We start from the raw sequence: 23,867 nt of genomic DNA, 5'->3' as shown, positions 1-23,867 counted from the left end.
CCCCATCAAGGCTGGGCACCTCAGATGCTCTCCCTTGAGAAGGTCACGCTGAAGACCAACAGCTATGAGAAGGCAGAGACTTGAGGTTTCAGGGAGGCCATAGGCCCTTCCCTCATGCCTCCGACCCTAAGATAGCCCTGTGTGGCGAGAAACCTTATGTCTGCCCTGGAACCGGAAGCTTCCCTTGCTCTTTTGGGCCCTGTATTTCTGCAGAGCTCTGTAGTACAGAGTTTCAACTGCAGTGTGACTACGACCTCCTGGGGGTGCCTGAGGCACCCTTTGAAAGATTTTCTGGCCTTGATTTTGGCTGACGGGCCTTTCTCTTCTGGTGAAACTCCTGGCCTGTCCCTATCCTCTGAGTCAGCTGGCGAATGCAGGGGCATCCTCGTCCTGTGCTGTCTGGATTCCCACTGTGGTTCCCACTCTGCTGCCCCTGGGCCAGTGGGGCTCCCGCACAGGGCTCTCCCCACAGGGCTCCCCCCACAGAACTCACCCCACAGGGCTCCCCCCACAGAACTCATCCCACAGGGCTCACCCTATAGAGCTCACCCCTTAGGACTCACTCGAATTTCTTTCTTTCTTTTTTTTTTTTTTTAAGAGACAGAATCTTACTTTGTCACCCTTGGTAGAGTGCAGTGGTGTCACAGCTCACAGCAACCTCCAGCTCTTGGGCTTAGGTGATTCCCTTGCCTCAGCCTCTCAAGTAGCTGGGACTACAGGTGCCTGCAGCAATGCCTGGCTATTTTTTGTTGCAGTTTGGCCGGGGCCAGGTTTGAACCCACCACCCTCGGTATATGGGGCCGGTGCCCTACTCACTGAACCACAGGTGCCGCCCCATAGGACTCCCCCCACAGCGCTCCCTCCACAGGGCTCCTCCATAGGACTCCAGCCGCAGGGCCTGCTTCTGTCCTATTCAGCTACACAGGGCTGTGATGTCCTTAGAGGTTGGCCTTGCCTGCGTCCCTGCTGCTGGGGCATAAGGGGCCAGCTCCTTGATGTGGCCTTCAAGGTATCTGTGCTTGGCCTTGTCCCCTTTTCTGGACGTCCTCCTGTGCGTTAGCCCCAGTAAAGGGCCCACCTGCCGCCTCTCGCCCACCTCAAGGGCCTGCCCCTGTGGCCGTTTATCCCATGGAGGGTCTTTCCCCACTCTGGGAATTTGCAGTATGAAAAAGAAAATGAAAGTGATCTTTCATTAGTAAAATTTATTTTATAAGTTCAAATTTAAAGCATTTGCTCATTACCAAGTCAATCAGTGAGAACAATGATGCTGTCCCGTTGAACACCCGAGGCAGCGGTGCCGTGACAGCCGCAGTCTCCTGTTGGATTCAGCACCCAGATTACTTCCCTGCTGTGTTTCACTGCTCAGTGCCAGAGAATCCTGGATCACAGAGATGAGAACTAGCAGACAGGGAAGGTTCTGCTGAGCTCGGCACGCAATATCGGGACAGCCTTGTACTCGAGTGAAAACAGGAGCTGAGGAGAATGTTTCAGGGTTGAATCAGTGTCCAGCCGCAGGAGGGCAGAGGTGTGCTGTTTTAATTATAAACAGGACAGTCAGAACAGAAGCACCCAGCTCTGTGAATATGCATTAGACTGAACGTGTGTCACAGAGAGCGGAGGAGAGAATAAGCACTAGACCGAGTGAGCGCGTGTCACAGAGAGCGCAGGAGAGCTAAGGTCGACATCCGAAGTCTGCGCAGCTTCTGTTTGGGGTTTGCAGAATGACTCTGTAAAAGCATGCCTCTAGGCACCTTCCTGTGCCTCAGTGCAAACCAGCTCCCAGTCACGGTCACCAACTGTCTTGGCTGTAGGCAGAGGCTGGGTGTCCTCCTGGGTCCCCCCTCAGTGCTCTTAGGGAAGCCCCATTCTGACACTCCACAGACTTCGCATTCGACAGGGTCTTACTTCACCATGCCTCCCATGGACAATGGTTGTACCCAGTGTGACCCTCAGGTGCCTCTGGTGAGCTGCCTTAGGGTCTCTGAAGGTGTCCTGTATAGCTGCAGGGACCTCAGATACGAGTGGTTTTTTGCTTGTTTCTCAGCCACCAACCTGAGGAGCCAAGTGGCTGGTCTGGGAAATTAAGACCCACTTCAGGTCCTAGGCACCTCTCCCACTGAAGCCCCAGGAGATCGCACTGATCATGAGGGCGCCAGAGCACGTCTGTGTTCGGTGTTTAACAGGCACTTTGCTCAGCGTTTTCTCACTCAATCCTCAGTTGACCTTAGAAGGTATGTGCTGTTTCCCTTCCCGTTCTGTACCAAGGGAATAAGGCTTTAGAAAGGTCATCTTGCTGAAGATCACATGGCTAGCTAAGAGTAGAGCTGGGACGAGAGCCCAGATCTCCAACCTGGGCGCCCACCAGGCCTCCTGGGGCCAGGGAAATGCGGCAGATTCTGGCAAATTCAAGTAGGTGGAGCAGGCACAGGCATTCTGTGATGAGGAACTTGGGAAAGCAGAGGCCTTGTGGAGGCCGTCCTCAACTCTGGCTCCAGCCAGCATAGCCAGCTCAGAGGAATGACTCTATCTCTGCAGCAAAAAGAATCCACAGAGGTGACCCTCTACCAGGGAGAAGGGTGAGCTCAATTTGACTCAGATCCCCAGACATGCTTAGAGACCAGGCCCTCTGGCTTGGAGATGCTGCCCCATTTTGCTTGCCCCAAGACCCATCCGTGTTTCAGGTGCTTCCAGTGCTCTTGGGTACAACTGTGAAGAGACAGGCGTGTCCTCTCCTAGAGTCGAGCCTCCTTGGTAACAACAATGCTGGGTCTCATGTTCCCCCACTTTGGTGGCAGAAACAGGTTTCCAATGGGCTCTGGTTTCTATTGGGCCTGCCTCTCCTGCCTGCTTGGCAGCTAGAAACTGGGGACATGGGCTAATAGCCATCACAGTCACACAACTGGGCACCAAAGAGCTTGTCTCCCTCCTTGAAAATCCTTGTGTGTTAATGACCAGTCCTGCTTCTGAAAGAGCCTGTGCAACATGAAACTCTTCTGAGAAGTTGTTGAAGAATGGCTACCAAATAGCCTTCTTTCAATCCACTGAGCTTTCAGAAATACAGAGGATAAGTAAAATAGATGGATTTCCCATGTGCCATTTAAATATCATCCTTAAAATATACCTTGGGAGCAGCTGTCTTCTGATGATGCTCAACTGTGGGCCGAAGAAGGTGTCTCTACCCTAAAACCCTCCAACCCTGGGGAAGATATTGCAAAGACTGGGCCGAGAGGGCGGCCAGCAATGTCACTTCCTCTCTCCTCAGCCGGGGTCTCAGGGGTGGGTGGCTTAGGCCAGTTTTTTTTTTTTTTTTGGGAGGGGGTCGTTGCAGTTTTGGCTGGGGCTGGGTTCACCGCCACCCCTCAGTATATGGGGTCGGCACCCTACTCACTGAGCCCCAGGCGCCGCCCCAGGCTGAGGCCAGTTTTGTTCAGCCAGAGCCAACCTGTAGGAGGTGGTGTGTGTCTAAGAACTGGGCAAAGGACTTCTCTGCTGGAGCGCCGAGGCTGTCATGAACCTGCAGGCTGCCCCCAGCCCTGCTGCTGGGTGATGTCGCTGCGATAAAAGGGTCTTCTGAACAGCAATACACAGGACTTTCCCAAAACGAAGCTAGAGCACAAGAAGAAGTCTTCCTTTAACATCATTATTTTGAGAAATTCCCTTGCTCAGGGACCAGGCCCAAACGCCTCCTTCTTTCAGGTGCTGGTCATTTAACTACAAAGTCCTTTTGTAGCCATAGTAGCAAATCCTGTGCCCTTCCCCTGCAATCTGGCTCAGCTGGGATCCTGCCAGTGGGCCATGCTTTCTCACCTCTGGCCCTTGCTGGGCTGTGCCCTCGGCCTCATCATCAGCTGCACCTGTGTGACTTTGTCTCCCTCAATCTTTGGGCCCAATTCAAGGCCCTCCCCTTGGCAATGCTATTCTTGTTGCCCCAGCAGAGAGAGACCCTCCAACCCCTGCCCTCCTGTGGTCCCACCCTGTGCCCCTCTTGTGGCCATAACCACTTCGGCCTTGTGGTGTCTTGTCTACCTGCAGACTGGGAGGGGCCTGAGGCAGGCTCCGCATGCCCCTCCGGCACCCGGTGCACTCTGCTCCTTCCTGCGGCCACTACGCATGCAATGCGCGTGTCTGGCAAGACTGACAGAGGCCGTGGGCCCTTGCCATGCCCAGGGCCTTGTTTGCAGACACAGCGGGAGGTCCTCCGGCAAGGTCACCTCAGTGTTCATTGCCTCCTTCCATCACGTCTGAAGGCGGGGGGATGAGGTCTCGGGGGTTCATTCTGGCCACCAGGCAGACGTCATAGCTGTCATGCATGAGCACATCAACGGCTACAACATTCCACTGGTTTTCCCATGGATCCAGCTCCAGTATTTCTTTGGAGATAACCTCATGGCGATCTAGAAAAACAGCAAAGTAGGAAGACAAAGTCTCATGGGGGCATTAAATTCAGCAGCCATTGTCTCTGTACTAAATAACTTTCTCTAAAAGGCATTGTCTCGGTCCCCTTAGTTGTTGCTACAACAGAAAACCTGAAACTGGGTAGTTTATAAAGAAATGCGTTTTAGGCTGGGTGTGGTGGCTCATGGCTGTAATCCGAGCACTCTGGGAGGCTAAGGCACGAAGATCACTTGAGTTTAAGAGTTCAGGACCAGCTTAAGCAACAGTGAGACTCTGTCTCTACTTAAAATAGAAAAGCTAGCCAGGCATTGTGGCAGGTGCTTGTAGTCTCAGCTACCTGGGAGGCTGAGGCAGAATGCTCGCTTGAGCCGAGGAGTTTGAGGTTGCTGTGAGCTATGATACTACAGTACTCTACCCAGGGTGATAGAGTGAGACTGTCTCAAAAAAAAGGTTTATTTGGCTTATGATTCTGGTGACTGGAAAGTTGAAGATTGGGGACCTGCATCTGGCATCTGGTGAGGGCCTCAGGCTGGTCTAACACATAGCAGGATGGGTAGTGGGCACGTGTCAGGAGATCACATGGCGAGAGAGGGCATAAGAGAGAGAGGCCCAGGAAGCAGCACTCCTTCCGACAACCTGCTATCCTGGGAACTAGTCCACTCCCAATCTACTTGTGAGGGATCTGCTTCCATGACCCAAACACCTCCTTCTAGCCCCACCGCCCAACACTGCCACACTGGGGATCCAATTTTAACAGGAATTTCTGAGGGGACAAACTCAAACCATAGCATTAAGTACCCAAATCAACAGACAACTGGATAAAGATCTTTAAATGGAAGACAGAGTGTTCTTGATGTTTAAGAAACTAGGAAAGGCCATGTTACAACACACATTCGAAAATTATTCAGAGAGTTCTGACCAGGCATATTATTGTCCACAGTTGAAAGGAGGCTCTGACATCATGGGAGTGATCTGGCAGTGCTGTGAACAGGGACGAAACTGTCCCTATTTCTGTACCTGCAAGGGGGGCACAGCTGGAGCCTTGTGACCCAGTGTCAGCCACTGCCCTCTCTGAGCTCTTTCAGGAAACAGATGGCACAGCCACACTGGGTGACGGGGGAGATCTTCATAAAGGGACCTTTAGAAAGCCATGGAAAAGGGTTAGGAAGACCCATCGGGATGGCCAGGTACTTAGGACTAACACCAGTGAGGGGCTGCTGTCACCCAGACCTGGAGGGCAGGAGGAGGAATGGGCGCTGGAGCTGGGCAAGGGGAGCTGCTGGGGAGCCACTGGCAGGAGCTGACTCAGGCAGAGCAGGGTGGATGCAGCCATCCTCAGCAGGGAGGCAGAAGGCCCAGTAAATACCCTGCAGGTGTGGCCCAGAAAAACAAAGTTTATTACATTCACAGATCTAAGAGGCAGGAGGCCCAGCATGGGAAAGACACTTGGTGGCCGGGAGGCAGAAGACAGGAGTGAGGGGAAGGTTTAGGCCATGGGAAAGGCAGGGCAGGGTATCATGGTAGGATTGGCTAGTTTGAGTAACTCCAGTGGGCTTTAGGCTACAGGGTGGTCTTGAGTTGCCTGGTATCTGCTTTGGGGAATATTGTCTCCCGAGATGCAGGGGCTGGATGGAGGCCCTGGTCCGGTTAGTATGTGCGTCAAAGACATGATTCCCTGAGCTCTTGTTACCCTTGAGCGTTGGTTAGCCTGGGATTGGGCAGTCTTTCCCCAGCCAGGAGGATTGCTTAAGATGTAAAAACATCATCCTCTGCTCTCCTTTCCCGGAACCATTTCCTGCTCTCTCCTCCCACTGGCTGAACTCCACCAGAAGCTGAACCCATTAATGCCGTCCATCAGAGATTTTTATATTTTCTATCAAATTCAATGAATGATGTGTAAAATCACTTTTGATCACAGGATAATTGGTGTTCCATTACAAACAAATTCCTACTAAGTTTTTATAAGAAATACAGAAAGTGGTTTTTTTGCTTATAGCCACGTATAAGGGTTAAAATAGGGAATGATTCTTAGATCTTTTTAAAAAATGCAATTAAGCTTTCTCTAAGCACAAGGGGAAGGGCCATGAGATGAAATGATCAGACAAAGGGTTAGGCCAGAGACCAGTAAGGCTGGAAGGGTATGGTGGGTCCAGCATGGTTCAAATGCTTAGTCTAAATGAGTACGTATACACAACTGCTGAGGTTGCCATTCTAAGTGCCTAGGAGGGCATGTCCACTCTGCTTTTTATTATTTTAAACAATGTATATACAGTGAAGTTGACTTTTGGGGGAACATACCATTGTATGAGTTTTAACACGTGTACAGATTCACGTAGCCACCACCACAGTCAGGACACAGAACAGTTCCCTTCCTCCAAAAACACTCTCTCATGCTTTCCCCCGTAGTCAAACCCCAGCTCCTAGCCTTCGGTACTAGTGATCTGTTCTCAGTCTTTATGGTTTTCCTTTCCTAGACCGTCATGTAAATGGAACAACACAGCATGTAAACTGTTGAATCTGCTTCTCTGACTCACTACAGTGCCTCTGACAGTCACACGTTTCATCTGTCTGTCCATTTTTATTGCTGAATAGCATTCCATTGTATGGCTGTGACACAGTCTGTTTATCCATTCATCCAGTTAAGGACATTTAGGTTGTTTCCTCTTTGGGCAATTATAAGTGGGGCTACTATAAATATTTATGTATGAGCTTTTGGGGTTAATATGAGTTTTTGTGTTGGGTAAATATCAATAATATATGGTGTGGGGGGTGTCACACGATGTTGTAAGAAACTACAAACTTTTCCAGAGTGGCGGTACCATTTGCATTCCCATCAGCATTGTATAAGCGTTCTAGTTCCTCCACATCCTCGCCAGCAGTTGATACTATATTAAAACATTCTGCACGGGCGGCGCCTGTGGCTCAGTGAGCAGGGCGCCGGCCCCATATGCGAGGGTGGCGGGTTCAAACCCAGCCCCAGCCAAACTGCAACAAAAAAATAGCCGGGCGTTGTGGCGGGCGCCTGTAGTCCCAGCTGCTCAGGAGGCTGAGGCAAGAGAATCGCGTAAGCCCAAAAGTTAGAGGTTGCTGTGAGCCGTGTGACGCCACGGCACTCTACCTAAGGGCGGTACAGTGAGACTGTCTCTACCAAAAAAAAAAAAAAAAAAAAAAGAATTTCTAGAGCCAGTGGGGCACAATGGTTCACGCCTGTAAGCCTAGCATTCTGGGAGGCTAAGGTGAGAGGGTCCTTGAGCTCAGGAGTTCGAGACTAGCCTGAGCAAAAGTGAGACCCCATGACGACAAAACTAGAAAAATTAGCCAGTCACGGTGGCAATGCACCTGTAATCCCAGCTACTCAGGAGGCTGAGGCAGGAGGATGGCTTAAGCCCAGGAGTTTGAGGTTGCTGTGAGTTAGGCTGATTATCATGGCACTCTAGCCTGGGCAACAGAGGGAGACTCCTTTTTTTTTTTTTAAGAAATTTTAGAGGGCGGCGCCTGTGGCTCAGTGAGTAGGGTGCCGGCCCCATATACCGAGGGTGGCGGGTTCAAACCCAGCCCCAGCCAAACTGCAACAAAAAAATAGCCGGGCATGCCTGTAGTCCCAGCTGCTCGGGAGGCTGAGGCAAGAGAATTGCGTAAGCCCAAGAGTAGAAAGGTTGCTGTGAGCCGTGTGACGCCACGGCACTCTACCCGAGGGCGGTACAGTGAGACTCTGTCTCTACAAAAAACAAACAAACAAACAAAAAAAAACATTCTGCACATTCAAATGGTTGTGTGCTGGTATCTCTCTGTGGTTTTACTTTGCATTTCCCTAATGGCTAATGTTTCCTATTTGTATTTCCTATTTGTATATCTGCTTTGGTGAAGTATCTGCTCAGATCTTTTTCCCATTTGTCCATTCACGTATTTGTTTCTTTAATGTTAAGTTTGGAGAATTCTTTGTATGTTCTGGACACAGGCCTTCTTGGATGTGAAATACACAAACATTTTCTTGCAAGTAGTCTGGAGCTTACCTTTTCATTCTCTTAAGTGCCTTTCACACAGTAAAAGTTTTAAATTTTGATGAAGTTCAACTTATCGATTTTTCTTTTATGGGTCAAGCTTTCAGGGTCATATCTAAGAACCATGTGCTTAACCTAAGATCATGAAGATTTTCTTCTACGTTATTTCCTGGAAGTTTTAAAGTTTTAGGATAAGTGCATCTTACAGTTAGATCCATTACTGAGTTAATGTTTGAATAAGGGGTGAGGTATAGGTTAAGAGCTTATTTTTGGCATATGATCGTCCAAATGAGTATAATTTGTTCTTTTTTTTTTTTGAGACAGAGTCTCACTTTTTCGCCCACTCTTGGTAGAGTGCCTGTGGTGTCACAGCTCACAGCAACCTCAAACTCTTGGGCTCAAGTGACTCTCTTGTCTCAGCCTCCCAAGTAGCTGGGACTATAGGCACCTGCCACAATGCCCAGTGATTTTTATTTATTTATTTATTTATTTTAATAGATGGGGGTCTTGCTCTTACTCAGGCTGGTCTCGAACTCCTGAGCTCAGGTCATCCACCTGCCTCGGCCTCCCAGAGTGCTAGGATTACAGGCGTGAGTTCACTTCACTGAGTTTTGGTAGTTTGTGACTTTTAAGAAATTTCTCTACAAATTTATCTTATTTGTCAAATTTATCGATAGAGTGGTTGGTAGTATTCTCCTTATTAGCCTGCTAATGTCTGTGGCATCTGTAGTGTTACCCTTTCTTTCATTCATGATATTGGTAACGTGTCTTCTCTTGTCTTCAGTTTGGCAAGAGGTTTGTTAATTTTATTGTTATTATTATTATTTTTTTGTGTGTGGTTTTTTTTTTGGCCAGGGCTGTGTTTGAACCCGCCACCTCCGGCATATGGGACCGGCGCCCTACTCCTTGAGCCACAGGCGCCACCCAATTTTATTGTTATTTTCAAAAGAACAGTTTTTGGCTTATTTATTTTCTCAATTGTTCTTTTGTTTTCACTTTCTGCTGTTACCTTTATTGTTTCTTTCCTTCTGTTTGCTGGGGGTTTATGTTGCTTTTCTTTATTTAGTTTTTTAAGGTAGAAGCTTAGATTGTTGACCTAAGATCTTTCTTCTATTTTGTTTTTGATTAGTTCAAAATATTTTCTAATTTCCCTTGAAACTTTGAAGCTCTTTGGCACATAGATTATTGGAAATGTGTCGATTAATTTCCAACTTTTTTGGGTTATCATTCTTGTACTTAATTTCAAGTTTAATGCCATTATGGTCAGGGGAGAATACTTTTTATGGTTTCAATTCTTTCAAAAATGTAAGATTTGTGGAGAGAAGGGAACACTTTTATACTGTTGGTGGGACTGCAAACTAATATAGCCTCTTTGGGAAGAAGTGTGGAGAATCCTCAAAGAACTCAAATTAGACCTCCCATTTGATCCTGTAATCCCACTAGTAGGCATCTACCCAGAAGAAAAAAAATTACTTTATCATAAGGAAATTTGCACTAGATTATTTATCATAGCTCAGTTTATAAAGGCCAAGATGTGGAATCAACCCAAATGCCCATCAATCCATGAATGGATAATAAACTGTGGTATATGTATACTATGGAATACCACTCAGCCATAAAAAGATGGGAGATTCTATATCTTTTGTATTAACCGAATAGAGTTGGAGAACATTCTCTTTAGTAAAGCAATCACATGAATGGAAAAACAAGTACCAGTGTATTCAATGTATTCAATAGGAAGCCAGTAGATGAACTAATATACGTGCTTACATAAGAGAAAAACTCAAATGAATTCAAGTTGGGGGTAGGAGAGTGGAGGAGAAGAGGGGTGAGGAGGAGGGTGTGGAGCTGGTGTGCTCTCACCTAATGGGCACAATGTAAGGGTATGTGGCACACCTCCTGGGTGAGGGGCACAACTACAACAGGGACCTTAACAAATCCAAACTTTATAACCTACTTGCTTGTATCCTTATATTAATCTAAAAATAAAAATAAATAAATAGGCCAGGTACAGTAGCTCACACCTATAATCCTAGCACTCTGGGAGGCTGAGGCAGGTGGATCACTTGAGCTTAGGAGTTTGAGACCAGCTTGAGCAAGAGCGAGATCCTGTCTATACTAAAAATAGAAAAATTAGCCAGGCATGGTGGCAGGTGCATGTAGTCCCAGGTACTTGGGAGGCTGAGGCTAGAGAATCGCTTACGCCCAAGAGTTTGAGCGCCATGGCATTCTACCTAGGGCGACATAGTGAGACTCTGTCTCAACAAAATAAAAAAAAATAAAAATAATTAGTCCAAAAATGTGAGTTTTGGTTCATCACTCAAGATACCATCTATCTTGGTGAATGTTTCACGTGAATGTGTATCTCCTGTTATTAGATAAAATGTTCTGTGACTGTCAATAGATCCAGCTGGTCGATAGTGTTCTTTAGTTCTATATCTTTGTTGATCTTCTGACTATTCTATTGTTTACTGAAAGAGGATTATGGCTTGTTCATTTCTCCTTTCAATTCTATCAGTTTTATTTTATTTTCTTTCATTGTTTTGAGACAGAGTCTCACTTTGTTGCCCTGTGTAGAGCGCTATGGTGTCACAGCTCATGGCAACCTCAAACTCTTGGGTTCAAGTGATGCTCTTGCCTTAGTCTCCCAAGTAGCTGGGACTACAGGGACCTGCCACAACGCTTGGCTATTTTTAGAGATGGGTCTCACTCTAGCTCAGGCTGGTGTTGAACTCCTGGGCTCAGGCAACCCACCCACCCCGGCCTCCCACAGTGCAGGGATTACAGGCATGAGCTATGGTGCCCAGACTCAGTTCTGTGAGTTTTAGTTTCATGTATTTTAAGGCTTTTTGTTAGGTGCATACACATTTAGCATGATTATGTCTTTTAGGCAAATTAATCATCTTATCATTAAGTAATGTCCTTTCTTTTTTCTTTTCTTTTTTTTTTTGAGACAGAGCCTCAAGCTGTCACCCTGGGTAGAGTGCCGTGGCTTTACAGCTCACAGCAACCTCCAACTCCTGGGCTCAAGCGATTCTCCTGCCTATACCTCCCAAGTAGCTGGGACTACAGGCGCCTGTCACAACGCCCGGCTATTTTTTGTTTGCAGATGTCATTACTGTTTGGCGGATCTGGGCTGGATTCGAACCCACCAGCTCAGGTGTATGTGGCTGGCGCCTTAGCCGCTTGAGCCACAGGCGCTGAGCCAGTAATGTCCCTTCTTATCCTTGGTAATTTACTTGACTTGATATTAATATAGCCACCTCACTGTTCTTTTGATTAGTGTGTGCATAGCATAGGTTTCTCCCATCCTTTTATTTTAACCTACCTATGCCATTATATTTAAATTGATTTCTTGTTGACAGCCTATAGTTAGGTCTGGTTTCTTTATAAATTATGACAATCTTTATCTTTCAATTAATTTGATTAGATCACAGACAATAGTCATAGACCGTATAAGTGAACAGACATGGATGTTTTCTAATAAAATTTATTTATAAAAATGGTGCTGGGCTGGATTCGCCTTGTGGGTTATTGTTTGCCAACCCCTGGTTTAGACCGCTATGTTTAATGTAAATATTTATATGTTTGGATTTAGGTCTACTGTTTTATTATCTTTTAAAAAAATTTCCCCTTTCCAGTCTCCTATCTGGATTATTTGATTTGAATTTATTGAGCTTTTGACTGTATCTGTTTGTATAGTTTTTTTTTTTTAGTACTTGCACTAAGGATTATAATATACATATTTAATTTTTAACAGATTCCTTTGATTTAACATGTTATCATTTCAAGTGAAATATGTGACTCTTTCCACCATTTAAGTCCCTTATTCTTCCCCCTTACGTTTTAACTATTGTCACAAGGAAACATGGCCCAGGGAAATGACCCTATTGAAAACACTAACAGAATAATGTTCAAAGTTTTGCTGTCAGAAATCATATATATTCCAAAGAACTGAAGAGGAGAGAAATAGTCCATTTTATTTACCCAGATCTTTTTAATTAAAAAAAAAATTTTTTTTTTTTTGAGACAGAGTCTCACTATGTCGCCCTTGGTAGAGTGCCGCGGCGTCACAGCTCACAGGAACCTCAAACTCTTGGGCTTAAGCGATTCTCCTGCCTCAGCCTCCCAAGTAGCTGGGACGACAGGTGCCCTCCACAACACCCAGATATTTTTTTGTTGTTGCAGTTGTCACTGCTGTTTGGCAGGCAAGGGCTGTTTTCGAATCCACCAGCCCTGGTGTATGTGGCCGGCGCCCTAGCTGCTGAGACAAAAATTTTTTTTTACTTTTTGTTTTTTTTTACCCAGATCTTGATCATTTCTGTTTCTTTTCCTTGATTCCCCAGGTTTCCAGTTTCTCTGTGGTATCATTTGCTTTCCACTTGAAGAACTTTCTTCAACTTTCTTTTTCTGGCAGTATATCTTCTGGGAATAGATTCTTTGAATTTTTCTTCATCTGAGAACATCTTAATTTTGCTCTCATTCTCAAGGATATCTTTGCTGAATATAGAATCCAGACAGTTCTTTTTACTGGTGCTTTAACATTCTTGTTCCATTGTTTTTTGGCCTCCATGGTTTAAAAATCCAGCCGTTCTAACAATTGCTTTCTCATATGCTATCTGTTGTTTTCCTCTGGCTTCTTTTAAGATTTTTTTCTTTACCTTCAGTTTTTAGAAGTTTGGTTATGATGTGTTTGTGTATTGATTTTTCCAAGTTTTGTGGGCTTTTAAAAATCTGTAAATTTATGTAGTTTGCTAAATTTGACATGTTTCAGCCATTATTACTCCAATTTGTTTTTTTGCATCCATATTCTTTCTCTTCTCTTTTTGGGATATAATGATATTTATATTGGATTTTTTTGTATTGTCTCTTAGGATCCTGAGCTCTGTTCACTTTTAAAAATCTTTTTCCTCAACTGATGCAGCTCTAGGGATTGTTTTAATGCACACTGACAGCACGCTCTTCTTAGTAGCTGGTCCCGTTTGCCATACAGTGTAGATTCTGCTTAATGTAACTTCCTTTTTGCTTAAGCATTTGCATGACTATTAGTGCTTTGAAGTCAGTTTTAAAAATGCACAAGTTATAAATACAGAAGAAAGAGCAACCCTACCAAACCTAACAAGGACCCCCGAAAATTTTTATACTAAGACTGTAAGTAGATTTCAGTTCTGCATTTATTGTAAGTTGATAAAAAACATCTGGAAGAAAATGACTAAAACTGTTTGCATCTTTGTATGTATTTATTACTTGATGTAATAAAGCTTATTTTCATTAACAAAAAAATAAATAAAAATCTTTTTCCTCTTTTTTATTTAGCTCAAGTAATTTTTATTTGTCTTTAAATGTACTTACTCACTCTCCCTTGTCATTGTGTTATCGAGTCCATTCAGTTATGTTAAAATTTAGTTTATTTTTTAATTCTAAAGTTCTAAAATTTCCATTTGGTTCTTTTTAAAAATAACTTCTATTTCTATGTTAAGACTGAGACTTCACATACCTTTCAAAAGTAGAACACTCTTAATTCTTGGAGCACCAAGTTGTAGAGATTGCTTTAAAATCTCTGCCTAGTTATTTCAAAATCTATTCTGTCTTTGGGTTGATACCTGTTGACCGTCATCTCCCTTGCAAGATGTTAATATTTGCTTGATTCTTGGTAAGCCAAGTAATTTTGAATTACATGCTAGGCATTATGAATATTATATTTATACATAATATATATGAATATATAATATGTATATTATTACCCATATATTATGGGTCTTATTTAAGTCCTGTGGAGAATGTTGATTTTTTTTAAATTTGTGTTAGCAGAAAACTGACTCAGTTAGGTAGGTCATACGTTTTTAGCTACCTGTGGGCTGTGTTTCCAATGTCAGCCCAGCTTTCAAAGTCTGTCCAGCACTAATTGGATCTGTTGTCTGTGTGCCTCTCACAGTGGCCAGGCTGGAACTAAGTAGTGGTTTACCCTTCAGATGAGTTCTCAAAGTCTTTATCATACAGTTTAGGGCAAAATCATGCATGTGTATCTTAGAGGTGAGCCTGGTAGTTCACATCCAACTTTAAGGGATCACTTTCATGAGCTCCCACTGATCTGCAATCTTCTTCACACTTTCCTGATCCCAGAAACTTCTTTAGTTTCCTTCCTGGTCTTTCTGCTGAAAAGCCAGGGCTTTAAATACTTTGCTCTGCTGCATACTTTCCACCAATGCGTCCGTCTCAACGTCTCCAAGGTTGAGGGGCAGGTGGATCAAGAGAGAAAAGCAAAGTTCCCCTGCTCAGAAAGAAGGTTGCCAGCCCTGACCCTGCTGCTGTCACCAGCCAGGATGGCCTTGGGGCTGTGGAAAGGACAAACAGTAGTAAACTCCCCATCGTCAGGAACTCAAGCAACAGGCATGTGACCTGACTAAAAGAAAAAAACTTGGTGTCCAGAGCCGTCAGTAAGATCAGTTTGTGCATCATTCCGCAGCTCCCAGGTGGTCTCTCTAATAGTTTTAAGTATTACTGTGTGTTACTTGAAGTTAAAAAAATATAGTAGTGAACTTGAAAAGTGTATTGATTGCCATTTAACTAGAATTGTACTGTACATTGTGTTTGCAAAGTGGTTTATGAGACAGTAAAACATAGTAAGTGAAGTTTGTCTTTGTCTTGATTTGCCTTTAATTAGTGTATTTCAATTTTAATGTCAAGTCAGTACAGAGTTTATGGTATGGTATAACATGGGGTATAGAATTAGTTAGGCCTATTTTTTTTTTTTTTTTTTTTTGCAGTTCTGGCCAGGGCCAGGTTTGAACCTGCCATCTCCAGTATATGGGGCCAGCGCCCTACTCCTTGAGCCACAGGTGCTGCCCATTTAGGCCTATTTTTTTTTTTTTTTTGTAGAGACAGAGTCTCACTGTACCGCCCTTGGTAGAGTGCCGCGGCGTCACATGGCTCACAGCAACCTCTAACTCTTGGGCTTACGCAATTCTCTTGCCTCAGCCTCCCGAGTAGCTGGGACTACAGGCGCCCGCCACAATTTAGGCCTATTTTTAATAGTAACTCTCAAGCAATCTGAAACTCCATTTATCCTGAATCTACCAATCCCTATGGGTGTCAGATCATGGGGGGAAATTATTGCATTATATATAAGTTACACAATATTCCAGCCAGGAATGTATAACATGAATTTAACCACAAAGAAGCATTGGCTAGAGCTCAAAAGGAAGTATTTTATTTTAAAAGGGGAAAGTTATATTATTTTAAAATGCTAATATTGTGAAAAGGTAAGAAACAAAAAGATGTGTAAAAATGTTCTAGATTTAAGGAAACTGAAGAAAAACAATACCTGCTATTAGGCTAGTAAGGAGAGAAAAAATACTATAGAAAGAATATTAGTAAGTCAGTTGACAAAATGGGAATACTATGAGTAGAATAAATAAAAGTCTGGAATCAATGTTATAATTCCTGAAGTTGTTAGCTGTCTATGATAATGAAGGAGAATGGGGTGGCACCTGTGGCTCATTGGAGTTGAGCAATGTTGAACAACTGAGCAAATGTTAAATAATGCAAATGAGGGAAGATGTTAACAACAGGTGAATCTGGGCATTCATAATTCCATTTTATTTTTGCAACTTTTCTGTAGGCTTGAAATCGTTTCAAACAAGAAATTTAAGCAAGAAGAGAATTCTCCTAAATTCTGTTCTCTCACAGCCAGTGTGATGTCAGTCTTTTTTTTTTTTTGTAGAGACAGAGTCTCACTGTACCGCCCTCGGGTAGAGTGCCGTGGCGTCACATGGCTCACAGCAACCTCTAACTCTTGGGCTTACGCGATTCTCTTGCCTCAGCCTCCCGAGCAGCTGGGACTACAGGCGCCCGCCACAACGCCCGGCTATTTTTTGGTTGCAGTTTGGCCGGGGCTGGGTTTGAACCCGCCACCCTCGGCATATGGGGCTGGCGCCCTACTCACTGAGCCACAGGCGCTGCCCGTGATGTCAGTCTTGCACACAGCAGTAACCGATGCCGGGCTTTCTCTGCTACCTGCAGCCCAGCCTCCAGCAGACTCCTTTAGCATTTCCCAGCTTGCTAGAGATTGAAGAGAAAATTGTATCTCATGCTAACAAATCACTGCCACTCTTTGAAACTTGCAAAATCTTACAAAACATATAAAATTATTACATAACGATCCAGAGATCTGCATGTCAGCTCAGCACAGAGCACCAAGACTGACTTCGTGCGCTGGGAGACATTCTAGAGAAAGGACACGAAACCAGTGATGTCTCCCATGGTAAGAAGAAGCTGGATGAGATAATGACCGTGCTGGTGCCACTGCAAGGTCAGCACATCTTTGCTGATGCAGATAGTGCTCCTGATATTTTGAACTTCTTTCAAAAATAATTGAATTAATGATGTTCAAAAATTTTCCTGGCACACTTAAGATCCTCTCATAGCACACCATAGTGTACCATGGCACAGCTGTCGAAAATCACTGCCTCAGATACTTCACCTTCGGGAGAGACAGCCCTGAGGCGTGTGCTACACTGTCTTCCAGAATTTTCTGATGGGACTGAGCCGCCGTGGCCCACAGGGCTGACCTGTCCCATGACACTCCCCCACTGGCCCCCTTCCCCCCAGGTCTTACTCTTCTCCTCTGTTAGTGCCTCCTGCAGGCACTTGCTCCCAAAACTATTTTCAGTCAAATTCTTGTTTTAAGGTCTGCTTCAGAGGGAACTCAAACAAAGACAGATGATTATTTTATTCCTTGGAAACTTAACTGGAAAATGAAGTCAAATGGGGTAAGAAAGAACAGGTCAGATGACGACGTAATACTGGGAACTCGTCCCTCACATCAGACCGTGAACTGATGCGGCCAGGCTCCAGGATTTCAGGGTGACGTCTTAGCTTCCCTCTCAGGGACATGTTTCCTTCAGCTGGAGGACATTCCTTTCCTGGTGGCCGGTACAGGAGCCAGTCCACAGTCCATTGCTCTGGGTCTGGGGAGAGTGACGTTCTGCCCTCTTGCCCTGTGTGCTGAGGGCCCCAAGAAGAGGCAGGAACGCACAGGGCAGATGTGGGAGCTTTGGCTGCCTCCCCCAACAAGGGGTTTAGAGCCCAGCACTTTCCTTCTTCGCCTTGGTGGCTGAGCGAAATTCTGGAAATTTTTCTTAGCTGAGGTATTCTGGTATAATTGCTCCCTTTACTTACTATTAAGCATGTTTTTAGTTTTAGTGTGTCTATGCTTATTCTATAAATTGTCTCCATTGTTTTTGGACGTAGAAGTGGTATATATTGTACATACAGTGTATATAAGCACTGGCGCGCGCGCGCACACACACACACACACACACACACACACACTCCCCACACTGATACATGTTGTATGCTAGATAAGAAGTCGAAAGTCAAAGTTGCAACTGTTCTCGAGGACATCACAATTCCAGTAAGATTTCTCCACTGAGGAGAATACCAAAGATCAAATGATTTTAATAATACTGTATTTCGGGCGGCGCCTGTGGCTCAAAGGGGAAGGGCACCGGTCCCATGTACTGGAGGTGGTGGGTTCAAACCCAGCCCTGGCCAAAAACCACACACACACACACACACAAAAAAAAAAAAATAAAATAAAATCTATTAAAAAAAAAAAACCTACAGTGTTATATTAAAAAAAATAATAATAATAATACTGTATTTCTCTTCGTAGCCAATAGTCTTAGGGTAAAATAGAATTGATAGTGTAGTGGCCACCAAAGCTTCGTTTCTTTCTCAATTTTTTATTTTGAGAAATTTCAAACAAACAAAAAATGTGGGAGAAGAGCACAGGGAACAATGGTATATTCTGCATCTAGATTCAATAATAGTTAGCATTTTTCCAGATTTGCTTTATCCCTCACCTCACGTACACACACACACTTTTTTCCTGAGACCCTTAAAAATTAATTGCAGTCATGACACTTCCCTCTTACATACCCAGCATGCTTCTTCTAAGGATAAGGATATTCCTTTAGATAATCATAAAATCATTATCATACTTAAGAAAAATAACATTAGGCTGGGTGTGGTAGCTCACACCTGTAATCCTAGCACTTGGGGAGGCTGAAGCATGTGGATTGCTTGAGATCAGGAGTTAGAGACCAGCTTGAGCAAGAGCGAGACTGGGTCTCTACTAAAAATAGAAAAACTAGCCAGGCATTGTGATGCACACCTGGAGTCCCAGCTACTTGGGAGGCTGAGGCAAGAGGATCCCTTGAGCCCAAGAGTTTGAGGTTGCTATGAGCTGTGACACCACGGCACTCTACCCAAGGTGACAGAGACTTTGTCTCAAAAAAAAAAAAAAATAGCATTACCCTGGGGCTGTTTGTTAAAAAAGAGTAATAAAAGGATTTAAAAAAAATAGCATTAATTCTATAAAATAAAATAATATACTGTACATATGCGAATTTCCCCAGGTTTTCCCAAAATGTCTAACATAGCTGTTATGTTCAAGCCAGAATCCAGTAAAAATCCATCCATATTATCACTTTGGTCACCCGTCACTTAGGATGGCCTCCATCTTGGGTTTTTCTCCCCAGTAATTTCATATTGACCTTTTTAGGAGTCAGAGCAAGTTTTCTTGTAGTATGTACCACATTCTGAATGTATTCATTTATTTTCCTCATAGAGCCATTTACCTTATTCCTCTTTTGCTTCCTATAAACTGGAAGTAAAACGTAGAGGTTTGATTAGACACAGTCAGGCATCTTAGTGGTTGTTGGGGGTGGGGGTGTAAGAAGCCTCCGCAGTGCACCATACTATTACATATTATTATTCCATTATAATGACGATGATTTGGTTACAAGGGTGACCAAGCGACATCTCATTTATGAAAGTGTGTACCTTTCCTGTGTGATAAGCATGTGATCTATCTCTGATCCATGTGAATGTCCTGTTCTTCACGGCCTTTCAACCAACGATTTCAGCATCTATTGATGATTTTTGCCTGAACCAATTATTATATTCAAGGTTATAAAATGACGATCTTATCCACCCTCCTATCATTCCTCCTACATTTATTAGCTGGCTTTTTATTCAATGTGTTCCAGTCAATTTTAGCCAATTATAATTTTTGCTGTTTAAATTATTCTGACTTTGGTTAGTGATTGCCCCTTTTAAGCCGCCTTCTCTGTTTTTTGATAGGATTCCCTTAAGTCTTGACCACTTTACTTGCCTTCTAGTGCAAGATACTCTAAGCTCACCTTGTATGGCGTCTTTGTGCTGTAAACGTGGAAGCAGTTATTTCTATAAAGAGCGTAGCTACGTTCTGAGTAGCTGGCAGAGTCATTAGTTCTGTGGTCTCCAACCCCTGGGGCCTGTTAGGAACCAGGCTGCACAGCAGGAGGTGAGTGGCCGGTGAGTACATGAAACTCCATGTGTATTTACAGTCCTTCTCCATCACTCCCATCTCCACTAGAGTTCTGCCTCCTGTCAGATTCCCCTGTACCCCTAACTCCCCCCGTCTGTGAAAAACTGTATTCCATGAAACTGGTGGCTGGAGCCATAAAGGTTGGGGACTGCTGCATGAAGCCACTAATGTTGCTACTTCCTTATTTTGCCCTCGATGAGCTCTGTCAGGGCGGGAACTGGACATATTTGTATTTGTATCTCTGGGGTTCAGCATGGTGTGACCTCTTTAGGTGGCTTTAGCTTCTGTACCTGTCACATAGACCAGTGTTTTTAATTCTTTTCTTTTCTTTTTTTTAAATCTCACGGCACACTTGAACCTATAGTTAAACTTCCGTGACACACTTAAATTTTGTTGGTTAAAAAAAAGAGTAAAAAAATAAAAATAAAAAGGATGTACTTACTGTGGTTTGAACTTCTTTCAAAAATAATTTAATTAAGAATCTTAAAAAATTTTTGTGGCACACCTAAGATCCTTTCAGGGCAAACGGGCTGAAAATCACTGATACAGAATAATAATAGTATCTACCTTACAGGCTGTGGTAAGAATCAAATACGTTAGCAGACGGAAAGTGCTTAGAACTGCCCTTGGTACACAGTCCATGCAAGGGTCTGTTAGCTGTCAATGTTATTCTATATGTGTTAGTGAGAGAATTCATTTTGAAGTACTTTCCAAAGCATTTTCTCTTTCTGATAATTCAGATTTTTCCTTTACAGCCTTTCCATCCTTAAGTCTGGGCCACAGGCTGGCCTAGAAGAGACAGAGGGGTAACTTGCGGGAGGTTCTTACTGGACAGATAGGGGAGGCAGAGAGCCTTTCCAGTTTGGGTGAAGGAGGGAAAGACTTGGAGTGGATGAGACTAAGGCGAAAACATTATCTGTCCACTGGAAGTTGGCCAGGGAAGATACTAGAAATGGCTCAGCTGGCTTGAAAGCAGAAAAGACTTCCTAGAGTATATGCCCACAGGGGACCCCCCTTGTGCAGCTGAAATGGAGACACAGCTGGCCTCCTGTGTCTGCAGCCTGCTCACCGTGCTCCCCTGTAATCCAGCCTCCTGCGCCCATAGTCTGCTCACTGTGCTCCCCTGTAATCCGGCCTCCTGCGCCCACAGCCTGCTCACTGTGTTCCCCTGTAATCCGGCCTCCTGTGCCCGTAGTCTGCTCACTGTGCTCCCCTGTAATCCGGCCTCCTGCGCCCATAGTCTGCTCACTGTGCTCCCCTGTAATCCGGCCTCCTGTGCCCACAGCCTGCTCACTGTGCTCCCCTGTAATCCGGCCTCCTGTGCCCGTAGTCTGCTCACTGTGCTCCCCTGTAATCCGGCCTCCTATGCCCGCAGCCTGCTCACTGTGATCCCCTGTAATCCGGCCTCCTGTGTCCGCAGCCTGCTCATCGTGCTCCCCTGTAATCCGGCTTCCTGCACCCGCAGTCTGCTCACCGTGCTCCCCTGTAATCCGGCCTCCTGCACCCGCAGCCTGCTCACTGTGCTCCCCTGTAATCTGGCCTCCGGCACCCGCAGCCTGCTCACTGTGCTCCCCTGTAATCTGGCCTCCTGCACCCGCAGCCTGCTCACCGTGCTCCCCTGTAATCTGGCCTCCTGCACCCGCAGCCTGCTCACCGTGCTCCCTGTAATCCGGCCTCCTGCACCCGCAGCCTGCTCACTGTGCTCCCCTGTAATCTGGCCTCCTGCACCTGCAGTCTGCTCACTGTGCTCCCCTGTAATCCGGCCTCCTGCGCCTGCAGTCTGCTCACCGTGCTCCCCTATAATCCGGCCTCCTGTGCCCCCCAGCCTGCTCACTGTGCTCCGCTGTAGTCCGGCCTCCTGCACCCGCAGTCTGCTCACTGTGCTCCCCTGTAATCCGGCCTCCTGCACCTGCAGTCTGCTCACCGTGCTCCCCTGTAATCCGGCCTCCTGCGCCCGCAGTCTGCTCACTGTGCTCCCCTGTAATCCGGCCTCCTGCGCCCGCAGCCTGCTCACTGTGCTCCCCTGTAATCTGGCCTCCTGCGCCTGCAGTCTGCTCACCGTGCTCCCCTGTAATCCGGCCTCCTGCGCCTGCAGCCTGCTCACTGTGCTCCCCTGTAATCTGGCCTCCTGCGCCCGCAGCCTGCTCACTGTGCTCCCCTGTAATCTGGCCTCCTGCGCCTGCAGTCTGCTCACCGTGCTCCCCTGTAATCCGGCCTCCTGCGCCCGCAGCCTGCTCACTGTGCTCCCCTGTAATCCGGCCTCCTGCGCCCGCAGCCTGCTCACTGTGCTCCCCTGTAATCTGGCCTCCTGCGCCTGCAGTCTGCTCACCGTGCTCCCCTGTAATCCGGCCTCCTGCGCCCGCAGCCTGCTCACCGTGCTCCCCTGTAATCCGGCCTCCTGCGCCCGCAGCCTGCTCACTGTGCTCCCCTGTAATCCGGCCTCCTGCGCCCGCAGCCTGCTCACTGTGGTCCCCTGTAATCTGGCCTCCTGCGCCTGCAGTCTGCTCACCGTGCTCCCCTGTAATCCGGCCTCCTATGCCCGCAGCCTGCTCACCGTGATCCCCTGTAATCCGGCCTCCTGTGTCCGCAGCCTGCTCATCGTACTCCCCTGTAATCCGGCCTCCTGCACCCGCAGTCTGCTCACTGTGCTCCCCTGTAATCTGGCCTCCTGCACCCGCAGTCTGCTCACTGTGCTCCCCTGTAATCTGGCCTCCTGCACCCGCAGTCTGCTCACTGTGCTCCCCTGTAATCTGGCCTCCTGCACCCGCAGTCTGCTCACTGTGCTCCCCTGTAATCTGGCCTCCTGCACCCGCAGTCTGCTCACTGTGCTCCCGTGTACTCTGGGAGGAATAACAAAGCAGCTGCCGATTGCACATACGTGTGTGTGTGTGTGTGTGTGTGTCAAGGGGCTGCTGTAGCAGGGGGTGGGAAGCCTCACGGAGGTTTAGGGGAAGATAGACGAAAAACAGAGCATGGAAGAAAGAAGCAACTGAGTCTCAAAGAGCCAGCAGCTGGAACTGAGGAAGGAGAAATAAATCTTATACTTCATAGTGATCCCGAGAAAGCAGCAGGCAGCTGCAGAATGACTCCTCCTCTGAAGATAAGAACAAACTTTACACTGAGCTAAAATGACCTTAAAAAGCAAAAGAACAGAAAAAGACTCTTGTAGCTAATAACAATACGCTGGTTTCTAATGTAACATCTGTAGCCATAACTATGCAGCTGATATGGAGCTCAAAAAGAAAAAGGTGCATAAGAGTTTGGAAAAACTGTTCCCCAGAACTCAGCACCTCATGCCTTGAGGCACCTGGGTTATTGCCGGCAATTAAAGGTTCCTTCCTCTATATTGTTGGTGTAAGTGTCTGTTTTAATTCAGCATGTTCCTGCAACAGAACAAGAGCCCAAGTAGGGACTCTGTTAGCTGAGCCCTCTGGGAGCTCCTCTTTATGAGAAATGCATGAATTCTGGGGCCAACCTGCGCTGGAACACAGGGGACTGGGCCCTTGCGAGTCAGTTCATCATAGTTACCCTCGGGACCACCCCTGTCCAAGCCCATGTGGTCCCCAGAAAGGCGGGATTTCTGTGTGCCAAGCACGGGAACAGTTGTCTTTTGTTCCTAAGGCCATGATGTTGTCACTTGTGGAGTTCGTATAGCAGGCAGTGGGTTCCTGCTGCCAGGCGTCATGTGCCACCACTGTCTTCCCTCTGTCTCAGGAAGCCCTGCTCTGTGTCTGGGGGGGGCCATTCTGCCTCTTTCACTTGAAGACCCCGCTGGCTCCCTGTGGGCTGTGCAGCTGGATTTGCCTCATCAGCGCCAAGCACAAGGCTGACTATGCTGGGGGCAGATGAGTGGCAGAGCTCCGACTTTGTTCCTTTAACGACAGCTTTATTGAGCTATAATTCATATATCATAAAATTCATTTTTAAAACATTTTATAATAAAATATCAAATTCTAAAATAATGTTTTAGATAAAACTTAGCCAAGTTTTCAGGGGCTTTTGATTTTTATGGGTAGTGTACGGACAGAGCTGTGCAACATTCACTACCATCTAATTTCAGAGCACATTTTCAGCAACCCCCCAACCAGCTCTGGGCC

General features: G+C 46.0%; 1 protein-coding gene across 4 annotated transcripts in view; it reads right to left on the bottom strand.

Annotated features, from left to right (window-relative positions):
- KBTBD12 (kelch repeat and BTB domain containing 12) overlaps positions 1–23,867 on the bottom strand; it is a 93,330-nt gene that overhangs the window by 2,549 nt on the left and 66,914 nt on the right. For 2 of the 4 annotated variants that reach the window (XM_053599646.1, XM_053599645.1), the window contains one exon: positions 730–4,394. In XM_053599646.1, the coding sequence (XP_053455621.1) occupies positions 4,213–4,394 (182 nt within the window). In that variant the 3' untranslated portion in view covers positions 730–4,212. Of the gene's footprint in view, positions 1–729; positions 4,395–23,867 lie in introns of those variants that run through there. The other 2 variants (XR_008381683.1, XR_008381684.1) reach the window with 2 other exon arrangements.

Source organism: Nycticebus coucang, chromosome 8 (assembly GCF_027406575.1).
Source record: "Nycticebus coucang isolate mNycCou1 chromosome 8, mNycCou1.pri, whole genome shotgun sequence".
NCBI lineage: Eukaryota > Metazoa > Chordata > Mammalia > Primates > Lorisidae > Nycticebus > Nycticebus coucang.
The sequence above is the reverse complement of the archived record's forward strand: the minus strand, read 5'-3'. Positions and strand labels throughout refer to the sequence as shown.